We start from the raw sequence: 14,116 nt of genomic DNA, 5'->3' as shown, positions 1-14,116 counted from the left end.
CAGCTGGCAGTCAAGTCTGTAGGAGGGCATGGAGAGTTGAAGAAAAAAGCAGTATCTTGAGGCAGACTGGAAGAGTCATCACAGCATCCAAATCGACAAGAAAACATCATTCCAGGGTCCTACATGATGGCCTACTCTGGTACTACAATGGTAGGGACATCTGACTTCTTTTTGACTAGCTAAGGGGGCATCTTAATGGTGAGGCGAAACTACAGAAGCTGCTAAGGCAGCCTCCAAGTTTCTATTTTCATACTTTTATTTGGGATACCCAGAAAAGATTTTGATCAACATTTCTCTGTTTCTATGTAAATCTAAAGATCTCTTGCAACATAACTCTGATTCTCTAGTAGGGATATGATTAGATTGTTCTGAAGGTCTAGCAGGAAATGAAAAGAGAAGGGATATCTTGATGGACTGTGAGCCAGAGAAAATGTGAGAAAAATGGCGTGTACCCTCATAGAGATAACAGAACAAATTTGTCCCACCACAGGCAGCCTGATGTGCTTTTGATGGGAATAGGTTACTGAGTTTGCCAACATGCTCACCTTTGCTTAGGTTGTGACAGTTTCAGGCATTGTGACCCAACAAACTCTGTTGCCACACCCCAGGGTCAGAGGCAGCAGGGGAAAGCCTGGCCCCTCAGTCTGGTCCAACAGCTGACAGGGGTGGCAGCCAACTGCAGGTGCCCAAGAACTTGGCACTTCTCAGTTCCACCTAAAGGGGCACATCTCCCTTCTGGGTGTCACGTTTTCAGCCAAACGTCTAAAAGAACTTCATCATCAAGGTAATGAGTTCATAAATTTTATTTTTCACAGTTCTTTTGGACTTGGACCTAGGCTGTTTCTGAATCACATGAGGGACTCTTTGCCTCCACCTCTTTTTTTACTAGGCTAGTGTTCTCTATGTAGCTCTTGGAAAAAAAGAAACTCCCTCTTCAGAGTGAGTCTTTTCCTATAACTTTTTCAAGGTTTCACAGAGATTCCTGAAGGAAGAGTTCAAAAAGATCTTGGTTGGGCCGGGCGCGGTGCCTCACGCTTGTAATCCCAGCACTTTGGGAGGCCGAGGCGGGCGGATCACGAGGTCAGGAGATCGAGACCACGGTGAAACCCCGTCTCTACTAAAAATACAAAACATTAGCCGGGCGTGGTGGCGGGCGCCTGTAGTCCCAGCTACTCGGAGAGGCTGAGGCAGGAGAATGGCGTGAACCCGGGAGGCGGAGCTTGCAGTGAGCCGAGATTGCGCCACTGCACTCCAGCCTGGGCGACAGAGCGAGACTCCGTCTCAAAAAAAAGGTCTTGGTTGGAGGCAGGGATGGTAAAGAGCAGGAATGTAGTATTATCATGTGAAAGGATAGCCATTAGAGAATAGCTATTATTAATATGCTGTAGGGGAATAGAGAAGGGGTGGAAGGAAAGAAGGAGGAAGGGAGAAAGAGAAGGGGGAGAAAGAGAAAGGGAGGGGAGAAGGGAGGGAGGGGAGAAAGGGAGAGAAGGGGAGGAAGGAAAGGGAGGAGGAGGAAGGGGAGAGAGCGGGAGTGGGGAGGGTCAGAGGGGGAATTCAACAGCCCTCTAATACTTGGCAAAAAGGATTTCTCTTATTAAAATTTAAAAAGAAATCAAATTCAAGCCCCAAATACCAAAAACAAGTCTACTGAGCTCTTAACTGTGTGTTCTGAGCATAAATCTCAGGTCTTACGTAGCAAAAATCAGTCACTGGCTTCTGTCATTTCCTTTTTACTTTTAGTTCCAGACTGTGTTGGGAGGCGGTGGTGGGGGGTGATGGTGGAAGGAAGTTGGCAGAGATTATTTTTTCTTTCTAAAATAAATTAAACTTGATCCTATTGGATCAGGGTCTGGTCTTCCCTCAGATTTCTGTCTCTCGGTGTTATATTGATGGTTATTAGACTGGGTTTTCTCAGCATTCAAAATCTTGTTTTATATATTGAAATTGTATATGTTGTTTTAATAAAAGGGCTATTTATTTACTGCTATTGACTTTAGTATTTTCCAATGGCTTTGAGTGATGTGTTATAGCTATTTATCTAATTTCACTTTCTTTAGTGTAATGGGAAAGACTGGTTGAACTGGAGTTAGCTAGAATTAAGTTAGAGGGGGTAACGTGAGCTGGAGTTTTTGAAGGTACTCGGGGGGTAAAGAAATGTGGAGATCAGAGAGATTTAGTTAGTAGAGTTGGGTAGAAGTAAATCACTAAATGTAATCCCCAAAGTCACTACATTTCCTTTTGAATTTGATTCCCAGGTCATCATACTCTCATGATTCCAAATACTTGGTGTGGGGAGTCTAAATTAAAGGAGACTATGGATTTTGCTAAAAGATAATGATCCTGAGCATCAAGTTCAAATATCTCAATGTTTCCCCCACTGCTCACCCCACCAGTTCCTAGCCTAAACCTATATATGAAACACAGAAATGGATTTCAGAACCCCTCCAGAGATTCTTATCCAAACTGACTCGGTCTCCAAAAACCATATATAAGCATTTCAGCTTTCTTTTATTTCTCTTTCCAGATGTCTGATGACATTGACTGGTTACGCAGCCACAGGGGTGTGTGCAAGGTAGATCTCTACAACCCAGAGGGACAGCAAGATCAGGACCGGAAAGTGGTAAGATAAAAAATGACTCATGCCAAGGAGTAGGAAAAATTGGCATATGGGTATAGATATCCTGGGGCCCAAGATAAACTAATGGACGATGATACCCTGACTTCTCCAAGCAACCAAGCTCAACAAGGTCTGTCAGGGACCAGCGTGCTCATACATCACACAGAGATAAAAATCAAGGGAGGGACAGGGTGTGGTGTGATGTAAAGGACCTGGAGAGGGGAGGCTGGGGAGGAGCCTGAGGGAGGAGTGGTGGTTGCCTGGCAACCAGCCTCTATTAGTTAAGACCTCTTAAGTCATAATAATATTGCCTAGCTAACAATGTTACCTTAGGACCCCTCAGGAGGGCAAAATGCTTCATGGTCTGTTTCCCAAACTTCAAGTAATTTCACAGGGCTTCACAGTCTTCAATCATGTTCAAATGCCACACATACTATTATTTAATTAATATGTATTTTTACAATGTTTTAAAAATTGACTTACATTTTAAAAATTACAATCATGCTAAGAAATATTATCCATAATATCCCAGGTTTGATGTTCTAGTATTTATTCTCCCTAATGCACAATAAAATTCACCTATTAAATGCAGAAATATTTATCCATACACTACTTAAAATATTCTATATTATTGATAATAAAATAAATTTTGAGAAACACTAGTATAGTAGCAAGTGCTCTAAACTGGAAGCCAGGAAAATTGAGTTCTAATACAAGCTCCACATTTGTGTCAGTTGGGCAAGCCATTTCTCTTCTCAGTTTTCTAATTAATACATGTGGATATTGTACCTTGGGCCTCACTCTGACAGGAGGTTTGTATTCTCATTTAAGAAATGTACTAACGCTAAGATTCTGTCTGCCTAACAATAATCACAGTATTAACTCACTATGTGCCAGGCAATCTGCTTTTACATGCTTTCCATATAGTGTCTCAGTTAATCCTCACAAGAACCCTCTGAGGTAGGTGCTATCATCATCTCCAAGAAAGAGAAATTATGCCCCTTTCTCTAGAGTTTTTCTAAATTCACCCTTCTAATTTGATGCAGATATGCTTTGTCGATGTGTCCACCCTGAATGTAGAAGATAAAGATTACAAGGTGCGTATTCTCTGCTCAGAGTCAGAATCGGTGGGAAGCTGCTGAGAAGGATTATCGGTGAAGTATGAAGAATGGAAAATGTTGGGGGAGAGAGGGGAAAGGTGGAGGGGACTTGGGGGAAATCCAGCATTCTCATGAGCCCAAGATCCCTGGTTCTGAATTTACCGTCACTCTTGATATCAAGTCTCATTTTAGAAGCCACTTAAGTTGCTGGTAGGACTAAAAGAGATAAAACACGGAAGATAGCATGTCAGAAAAGTTGTTTCTTATTTTTTTATTAAAAAAAATCCATCCAAAGGGTGATGAATATAGTTCTTGAGATTGATGGCTTTGTGAGCATCTTCAGAGTGGGGAGTAGTAATTTGTGGAGGGAACTTCGTCTCATTCTTCAAAGATTAGCTAGCCTCACAAGCCTACCTCTCCTGAAGAAAGAAAAAAGATAAAAGAAGTTATAATACTCACGATTTGAAGTCATAGCCTAGGGGGGCAGCTTGTAGCTTGGAGAAATCTCCAAAAGTAACTGTTTAAGAATCTCACCCTTTAATTCCATAGGATGCTGCTGGTTCCAGCTCAGAAGGCAACTTAAACCTGGGAAGTCTGGAAGAAAAAGAGATTATCGTGATCAAGGACGCTGAGAAGAAAGACCAGTCTAAGGTACACTTAGCCTCTGAGATTCCACCACTTCTAATTTTCAGAGCTCAATGATGAGTCTGAGGACTCTGGATCAGACATGGTAAGACACCTACTGTCAAACAGGCTCATCAATTTGAATACTATGACATTCTAGAGAACACAGGCCTAAGTTCAAGACCACAGTAAGTTCAACACCCAGGTACTTAATAATGGCACTAATCACAGAGGCTCAGAATGTCCTCTCCTGATTTCCAGCTACCCATCCAATCAGAATCACGCAAGACTATTTGTAATGTTCTTCGCTGGCTTGTAATGGACTTGTGTGCCCCACATTGCCCAGCATCCAGCAAGGAAGAAAGAGGGGTATGGAGCAGAGACAATCCATAACCACCAAGAATTTGAGTGCCTCGTCCTTACCCTGTTGTCTAAGAGATTACCTAGGCTGTTGAGAAGCTTAAAGTTAGAAGCAATTAGACTTGCATGCCACTGTGACATACAACTCCTTTTGGTTTTGTTTAAGTATCCAAAATTATATCTGTTAGGGTCCTGGCTTTGGGAGGGCACTGGAGCATACAACAAGTCACTCTCTCATGCCTACAAGCCTGGAGTGGCTGGTAATAGGACAGGATATTTGACTTTAATGCAAAGGAATCAAATATTTCTTGTTCTGTGTCTCTAGGCTCATATTATAACCAAAACATTATTTCTGACCCCAGACTCCTTTGGAGTGAAAGAGTGGCCCTCAAGGAAGGAAAAACAAGTTTACATTACAGTATCCAAAGAGTTTTCAGTTTACTTGGGTATGGCCAACTCAATTTTGGAGTCTTAAGAAAGGGATCAATTATACCTGGCATTAATTTTTGAAAAAGCAGCCCATGTTTCCTACATACAATGCAGATCTACTTGATTGTAACTTAAGCTCATTTGCAAAAAGTTGACTTTATCATGACCTCACATTTCCAGAAATTCAGTGAAAAAAGAGGAGATGAAGCAATAGAAGGAGCAGAGGGCTTGGTAGTTAGTGTTGGGTGGAATATGTGTATATAGTACATATACACCTATCTGGACATGGGCATACACAGTCACAGGCATAGATATACACATATAAATTTATACAAAATGATACATCAATGTATACATTTATATACATTTACAGAAAACAATTTATACAAGCAATGATAAATACATGCTTGGCTACATTTGATATTGACACACACAAGCATTGATGTAGCAGACTTAAACTGATCATAAACAATGACACACATATAAAAAGATATACAAAGTCATACAGAGTCAGATGCAGTGACATGCCCACACACGACACACATAAACACCCATATTACACAATGCGTGAACATACATTCACACACATTACATGCATAAGACTTGATCAAAACATAGTGACCGTACAGACTCAGTTATTGGTATACACACTTATAAATATACATAACTATGCAAAGACATATATGGTCATACACAGTCATGCTGACATACACACAAACTTACACTAAGTGACACATATTTACTAACACACTTGTTTGTATTGATACATACACTGTTGACACAAATGCAATAACACACCTACTCACACACATACTCAAATACCAGGGTATGTACAACATTGACATACACATGGTCAAGCATTGACATAACATATAAATATAGCATAAATTGACACCCAATTTATGAACATACATAGTCATTATACAATCATCTGTTTACACATATTCGTGTTTTAACATACATATACATTAATATATTAAAATTGCATCTATTATATTAATGAATGTGTATGTTAATATGTGAATTTATGCTTTAACATACATAAATGCATTTATAGCTGCATGATACATACTAGTGAATTTATATTACACACATATATGCAGATTACTCAAATTGACACTTGCTCATTTACATATTCAGAGACACACTGACACAGACACTCATATTTTGACATTCACACATGTACAAATATGCATACTAACATGCACATGTCAGCCTATACAGTAGACATATACAATAGGTAATGATGTCAACACATTATTACACATGCTTAGACATAGTCACACATATGCACACACACACAGAGGTGCATTTTCACACACTAACAATACAGAATGGCACCTTCTCACATCTTTGAGATGTTCACTCATGTGAACTGCTATATTTCCATGCATATATACATACATAACAGACACATTGACACATTTTTGACACATTGAGATACAACATATTCATATGAGTTGGCAGACATATATTGATAACACTTGTATAAAGTATACACATGTATATACTTTGGACTTTTGTTGCTGCCACTTCTGCTTGAATGTGTACTAATGGATATAACTGGATGTTATGTTCCCATACAAACTCTAAAAGGTCAAACCCCTAATCTGATACATCTTCTATATAAAATAAGGGAAAGAAGTAGCCTACCCAAACTCTTATGGATAGGTCTTCTTCTTTTTTTAGATGGAGGGATCTGTGTGCCTTTTCAAACAAGCTCCCTCTGATCCTGTAAGTGTCCTCAACTGGCTTCTCAGTGATCTCCAGAAGTATGCCTTGGGTTTCCAACATGCACTGAGCCCCTCAACCTCTACCTGTAAACATAAAGTAGGAAACACAGAGGGCGAATATCACAGAGCATCCTCTGAGAACTGCTACAGTGTCTATGCTGATCAAGTGAACATAGATTATTTGATGAAGAGACCTCAAAACCTCTGTCTAGAAATGACAGCAGCTAAAAACACCAACAATAATCAAAGTCCTTCAGCTCCTCCAGCCAAACCTCCTAGCACTCAGAGAGCAGTCATTTCCCCTGATGGAGAACGTTCTATAGATGACCTTTCCTTCTATGTCAATCGACTATGTTCTCTGATAATCCAGATGCCCCATAAGGAAATCAAGGAGATGTTGGAAGGTAAAAGCAAATGCCTTCATCATTCAATCTGTCCATCCCCTGGGAACAAAGACAGAATCAGTCCCCGAAGTGCTGCGAGCAAGATTGCTTCTGAAATGGCCCATGAAGCTGTGGAAACGACCACTGCAGAAATGTGTGGCACTGGAGAGGAGTCCAGGGAAAGTGGCCAGAAAAGCTTTCTATGTAGTGAATTATCCAACAAGAGCAAAAGTGGAGACAAACAGATGTCCCAGAGAGACAGCAAAGAATTTGCAGATTCCATCAGCAAGGGGCTCATGGTTTATGTAAATCAGGTGGCATCTGACATGATGGTCTCTGTCATGAAGACCTTGAAAGTGCACAGCTCTGGGAAGCCAGTTCCAGCATGTGTGGTCCTGAAGAGGGTGTTGCTAAGGCACACCAAGGAGATTGTGTCCGATTTGATTGATTCCTGCATGAAGAACCTGCATAGTATTACTGGGGTCCTGATGACTGACTCAGACTTTGTCTCAGCTGTCAAGAGAAATCTGTTCAACCAGTGGAAACAAAATGCTACAGACATCATGGAGGCCATGCTGAAGCGCTTGGTCAGTGCCCTTATTGGTGAGGAGAAGGAGACTGAGTCTCAGCGTCTGTCATATGCATCTTTAAAAGCTGGGTCCCATGATCCCAAATGCAGGAACCAGAGTCTTGAATTCTCCACCATGAAAGCTGAAACGAAAGGGAGGGACAAAGACAAAATGAAATCAGACCCATGCAAGTCACTGACTAGTGCTGAGAAAGTCGGTGAACACATTCTCAAGGAGGGCCTGACCATCTGGAACGAAAAGCAAGGAAACCCATGCAAGGTGGCTACCAAAGCATGCAGCAGTAAAGATGAGAAAGGAGAAAAGATCAATGCTTCCACAGATTCACTGGCCAAGGACCTGATTATCTCTGCCCTTAAGCTGATCCAGTACCATCTGACTCAGCAGACTAAGGGCAAAGATACATGTGAAGAAGACTGTCCTGGTTCCACCATGGGCTATATGGCTCAGAGTACTCAATATGAAAAGTGTGGAGGTGGTCAAAGTGCCAAAGCACTTTCAGCGAAACAACTAGAATCTCACAGAGCCCCTGGACCATCCACCTGTCAAAAGGAGAACCAACACCTGGACTCCCAGAAAATGGATATGTCAAACATCGTTCTAATGCTGATTCAGAAACTGCTTAATGAGAACCCCTTCAAATGTGAGGATCCATGCGAAGGTGAGAACAAGCATTCTGAGCCCATGGCAAGCAAAGCAGCTTCCATGTCCAAGAGATCTGACAAAGGGGAAGAACAATGCCAGGAGCATCAAGAACTTGACTGTATCAGTGGGATGAAGCAAGTGAACTGGCAATTTATAGATAAACTGGTAGAATCTGTGATGAAGCTCTGCCTTATCATGGCTAAGTATAGCAACGATGGGGCAGCCCTTGCCGAGTTGGAAGAACAAGCAGCCTCGGCAAATAAGCCCAATTTCAGGGGCACCAGATGCATTCACAGTGGTGCAATGCCACAGAACTATCAAGACTCTCTTGGACATGAAGTAATTGTCAATAATCAGTGCTCTACAAATAGCTTGCAGAAGCAGCTCCAGGCTGTCCTGCAGTGGATTGCAGCCTCCCAGTTTAACGTGCCCATGCTCTACTTCATGGGAGATAAGGATGGACAACTGGAAAAGGTAAGTAATGCATTAAGGCACAAGAAAAAAGTTGGAATGGGCAGAGGCAGGGAGGCAGCATTGTACTTAGAGCCCAAGATCATTCCAGTTTCAAGTCTATTCTTTACCGCGTGCTTCATGAATTACTTTCACCTCATAAAAAGACACAAAAATGGTGAACCACTAGCTAAGTGGACACCTCAAGGCCTGTGCATTTCCACCAAGAGGAGGAGAGTGAGATTAACGCATTTCGTCAGTGGCCCTTTTGACAAACTATTTGATAAAACATTGGGGAATGATTAAGTCTTATGTTTTGAGTTTTCAGATCCCCCAAAGTACTCTAGAGAGGAGGGAACAAAAAAGGAAAATGGAGTCCCTCGCTACCTCTTGAGGTGTTGGAAGTATCATGGACTAATTTTGTGTTTGACCTACCAGAAACAGTTTGAAACCTGTCTCTTACTATTTTCCCTATGCTCCTCCCCCAAACTCATGGGTCCCGCAAGTCCTGAGAGTCCTGTCGCCATAAATTTTATGCCCTAGGTGCCTCACTTGCCTGACCCTAGTCCTGGCCCTGCTCCTCAGATTCCATGGAGGCCAGCATTCATACATTTATACAGATGCACATTCTCTCTCTGTCTCTCTCTCTCTCTCTTTCTCTCTCTCTCTCTCTCTCTCTCTCACACACACACACACACACCCACACACACACCTATCTGACAGCTGAGTTTCCTGCATTAGATGGATTCCAGAAACATCAAATACTTAACAAAGTTATTTTCAGTCCAGGAGCCAAGGCTAGACAATCCTCCCTACTCCAAGTCTCATACTTTTTTAGGGAGGTGGGGGAAAGGCAACCCCAAACCTTGACCTAGCAATCAGCACAGACTAACTGAAGGGTCCAGCATCTGGTGAAAAGTATTTAATGAACACAACTAATTTCAGAGTGTGTTTTTGAAGCTCAAAAAAGAAAGTATCTTTGGCATTTTGATCTATGTCATTAGAGAAGTTTCAAGGGAAAAGGAAAGATGTGTCAGCAGCCTCTAGTACTGGATCTATGACATGCTGTACCCTAATCCTAGAATCATGGGCGGGAAGGTGGTGGGTGTGGGTGAGGAGGTTAGGGGTTGAAGGCGTTGGGTGGTAGAAGGGTGTTAGTTCACTTTGTCCAGCAGGTCTTTCCTCCAAAAAGCATCACGTAACTCACACTAGCTCTGTTTTCCCCACAGCTTCCTCAGGTTTCAGCTAAAGCAGCAGAGAAAGGGTACAGTGTAGGAGGTCTTCTTCAAGAGGTCATGAAGTTTGCCAAGGAATGGCAACTGGATGAAGCTGTGGGAAAGGTGGCCAGGAAACAGTTGCTGGACTGGCTGCTTGCTAACCTGTGAGCTGATCCTTGACTCCTCTTCATCTTAGCCCCCCCTAGCAGCATTCCATCCCAGCCAGAGCACCCCCACCATCAGGCCAGTCAACTGCACAATACACAACTGTATTTCCCAATACACTTGAGCAGTTGCCTGTGAATGTAAGAGGTGTCAACAAACTGGGAAAGAAAATAAAAATAAAAATAAAAATAAATGTGTCATTGTTTTTTTGATCAGCTATTTCCAAGACAAGAGAAGGGAATTGGCTCATTTTCCAGGAATGGTGATACAGTGTTGGAGTTGTATTCAGATCTCACCCTGGCTTATTTTCTGAGCACCGAGGACACAGGGATATAATCCATGTCAAGGTCCCTAAGTAATCTGGTTTGTCCAAATAATCTCAATTCACAGTCTATTTAGAGTTTTCCCACCTGTGGCCTTCCTATTTCTCCCTGAACTGCACAACTAACTTGATAATCCCCTTTCTAATCCCAAGGATACAGCTTTCTTGGTTTAGTTGAAGGAAGTGTATACCCATTACCCTGCCTTGCTACACACACATCCCTCAAAAGTGTTCACTGCACATAGCTAAATACTACCCAGAACTACAATGGGATCTGATCCTCTCCTGTGTGTGAATAAAGCTTCCTCATAAGGAACTTCCTTCAATTGATGAGATTTCCTTGTCTTCTTCCAGTCTGAAAGAAAAATTTTCCAACAACATAAACCTCTAAGATGGGTAAATTCCTTTGGGGCGCAATGTCCCAGTGTCTTCTCTGGGAATAACAGTAAGTTCCCAGATTTGTTCTATGTGTCCTATAAGTCAATCATAGTGCTAGCATTCACTGCAAATCAGATCAAGACAGTGGTTTCAACCCTGCGGCCCTTGTTAGCTAGTTTGCTGTGTGCTCTCATGGCACGTTTTGGCACCCTTGAGGCATTGCGGCTTAGTAGAACAAGCACAGGATGGGGTGTCCTTCTGGACTCAACAGTCAAAGCTTTGCCTCTTACTAGTCACATGGCCTTAGGCAATCCTGAATACTGAGCCTGTTCATCTGTAAAATGTAGCTAAAAATTACCTTACATTGTTTATAGGTTAAACTAGAGGAATAGATGTGATGGTGTTTTGCACAGGGTGGATTTTGTTGCAAATATAGATATGTGAATGATATGTGACTTTCAATGCCAGTGCTAACACAGGAGTGCCCTCTTGATACAATTCAGAACTGAAAGCATATCCTCTGAGTATGGGACCCAGAGAGACACATTTTGGGAGAAGTTAAGCACACAGGCAAACTTTGCCAACTTCTCCACGATGCCTGACCCAGTCAGATAGAAGAAGTAAAGGCAGGCTTCTTCAAAGCAGGATCTTTACAACTCTCCAGCCCGGCTGAAAGCTCATCGAATCTTTTTCAGTCTCACCCCACCCCATTAAAATCTTTGGAGTTGAGCCATCACAGATCCTTCTCTTTGCCCTTGAAGAAAATCCTTAATAAACAAATCTCGAGGCCAGGGCTACATTTCTAATGACTCAGTCCTCCTGAGCACAGCTGGGTCCCATAGCAGTTTACTTCCTTGATTAACTTGGCTCTTACCTTGCTCCTGATTTTTATTATGAGACAGGCTTGGGGATTCCTTGAAAAGTGGAAATAGAGCAAAGGAAGTTACACGTTCTGTTAAATGAAAGGGGTTGGGGCAAGATGGTCTCTCAGGGCCTTTCCAGTTCTGACATTTGAGAATTATACGAACAAGCTTCTTTTCCATAATTTCTAAGGGAAACGTGTGGATGGAGTAAGTTCAGGGTGAGGAGACTTGATTTTTGCCAGAGCTAACTGACAGATTCCAGCAGAGAAAGGAATGCTTTGGGCCACAAGGACCCTGTCAAGGGTCTGGAGGAGCTCAATAGCCCTTGGGGTTTATTTCTGGAGAATAAGACCCTGGCCTTCGACCTCTCTAAATGAAGAAGTAACCCCAGGCATCCCAATAGCAATGTGGCCATGCTCAATGCCAGCAGCTGGAAATGGACAAGGACTTCTGCTGAGCTGAGAGTCTGGCATATAGTAAGAAAGAGGCGAAAGGAGCAGAAAAGGACAACACGATTCTCTCCTGGCAGGCGGTACAATTGGCTTAATAACAGTTTCAGTCTCTCTGATATCAGGCTTCCATCTCAAAAGAAAATTATAAGCAAAACTTGTCTGGGAGGTTATTACAAGGCCAGAACTAGACTGGAATGAGGTGAGAGAGGTACTTGCCTCAGGGATCAAAAACTCCATAATCAAATAATATTTTAATAAATTAAAATTAATGCCAAAAAACCATGATGAACAAAATATCAAAAATTTTTATACACACGATCAGTAACAGTGCCAAGCCAAGCCATAATGGAGCCTGAGGCAAAAGGAAAAATGAATTTGTAAGACTGATTCCATGGGAGTAATGTTAGAGAAACAGGAGCCTAGGAGAGCCAGGGTGACACCATTTTAAAATCAATTCCATGTTAAAACCAACAAGGCACATTCCTTGCCAGTCACGGCCCATGGTCATAAGATGTTTATGGCTGAGGAAACAGCTTAATAATACCTGTAAGGATAAATGCCCACGACAACGGAATGTACAGATGTCCCAATATCGCATAACAATATATGCTTTTAAGTTGATTATAGTCATGCTTTGATGTGCTTACAAGCTAAAATGCCAAGAATAGTTTTCTTTACATCAGCAAATTAATAAATTGTCATGCTGTCAGCCCACTAGCATATAGACATAACTTAGTTTTACATAGAAAATAAGACCACTATATAAGAAAACTTAAAGACAAGTCGTTCCTCCTCTTGCTTTCTGAGGATGCCCTACTCCTCTGTAACTGAGTAGCAGCGTTCAATAAACTGTTTCTTCTCCCTGCAAGTTGCCGTGAATTCCTTCCTGCATTAGATCCAAGAACCTTCTCTTGGGGTCTGGATCAGGACCCCTTTTTCTGACAACAGTAACACTTTCTGGGAGATTGCCAAGGCAGCATTTAGACAATGTGTTGCCCTTAAAGCCTATATCAGAATAAAAAAAGAAACAGTGATATCCTGCCTAAAGAAAGTAAAATAAAATCCAGGCTTAAACTAAAATCCAGTGTAAACTCAAATCCACGTTTGCCTCATGTCAAATAACAAATTAAAAGTTTAGAAAAGGGGAAATAAAATTTGGAACAAGGAAAAAGACCAAACAAGGAAAACAAAGTTTTGCTTAAGTCTTAAGACATCAGAAATAAGAGATGGGGTGAGATAGGGTGGGTGTTGCAGTGTTTTCTCTCTTGTTTAACATGATAAGAGTACACCCTTTCCCCCCACCCCCCAAAAAATAAATAAAATAAATAAAAACTCAAATGAGATTTATTCTGGGTAAAAACAGGAACTGCACAAGACTACCCGTATTAAAGTTCTACCTTAAAACAATTCTAATAATGAAAGAAGAAAAATAAACAAAAAGTAGAAATATAGGAGAGAGGGAAAAAAATGCCACTTTTGCAAATAGTATATTTCTACATCAGTGAAAATCAAATCCCAAAATACCAAACGTAATGAAGGAGTTTTGCAAAGGTATTAGGATAGGAGATACTGGTGAGCTGCAATAATTTGTCGTCAATTAAAACAGTCTCCCCAGTGACTCAGAGACATGTAAAAAGTTCACTGCTTCTCCGGAGCCAAAGCCTCTGTGGTGTCAGAACATAAAATAAATCTAAAAGAATCTGTTGAATTCCTATATCCTAAGGCCACCCTGCCAGAAAGAGGAGTCTACTCACAATTGTGACAACAATATTAAACACTTGGGTTTTT

At 41.6% G+C, this 14,116-nt stretch overlaps 1 protein-coding gene across 2 annotated transcripts; it reads left to right on the top strand.

Moving 5' to 3' along the window:
• AKAP4 (A-kinase anchoring protein 4) lies at positions 1-10,490 on the top strand. 2 transcript variants are annotated; one of them, XM_032756347.2, is made up of 6 exons: positions 1-150; positions 2,528-2,623; positions 3,667-3,717; positions 4,270-4,371; positions 6,823-8,955; positions 10,161-10,490. In XM_032756347.2, the coding sequence occupies exons 1-6, from the start codon at positions 124-126 to the stop codon at positions 10,314-10,316; spliced, it is 2,565 nt and encodes an 854-aa protein (XP_032612238.1). In that variant the 5' UTR covers positions 1-123; the 3' UTR covers positions 10,317-10,490. The 2 variants fall into 2 exon arrangements, with proteins under 2 accessions (XP_032612238.1, XP_032612239.1); XM_032756348.1 differs by lacking the exon at positions 1-150 and adding an exon at positions 642-784.
• The last annotated feature ends 3,626 nt before the right edge of the window (positions 10,491-14,116 follow it).

Source organism: Hylobates moloch, unplaced genomic scaffold (assembly GCF_009828535.3).
Source record: "Hylobates moloch isolate HMO894 unplaced genomic scaffold, HMol_V3 SCAFFOLD_7, whole genome shotgun sequence".
Classification (NCBI taxonomy): Eukaryota; Metazoa; Chordata; class Mammalia; order Primates; family Hylobatidae; genus Hylobates; species Hylobates moloch.
Note: the sequence above shows the minus strand (reverse complement) of the source record. Positions and strands in the feature narration are given on the sequence as shown.

What these genes read in the sequence shown, in the direction of transcription:
- AKAP4 (XM_032756347.2), top strand. Translation starts at nt 124, where the DNA reads ATGATGGCCTACTCTGGTACTACAATG. An exon ending in AGAAGAAAGACCAGTCTAAG is followed by an intron (nt 4,372 to 6,822) that starts GTACACTTAGCC and finishes TTCTTTTTTTAG; the next exon opens with ATGGAGGGATCTGTGTGCCT. An exon ending in AGGATGGACAACTGGAAAAG is followed by an intron (nt 8,956 to 10,160) that starts GTAAGTAATGCA and finishes TTTTCCCCACAG; the next exon opens with CTTCCTCAGGTTTCAGCTAA.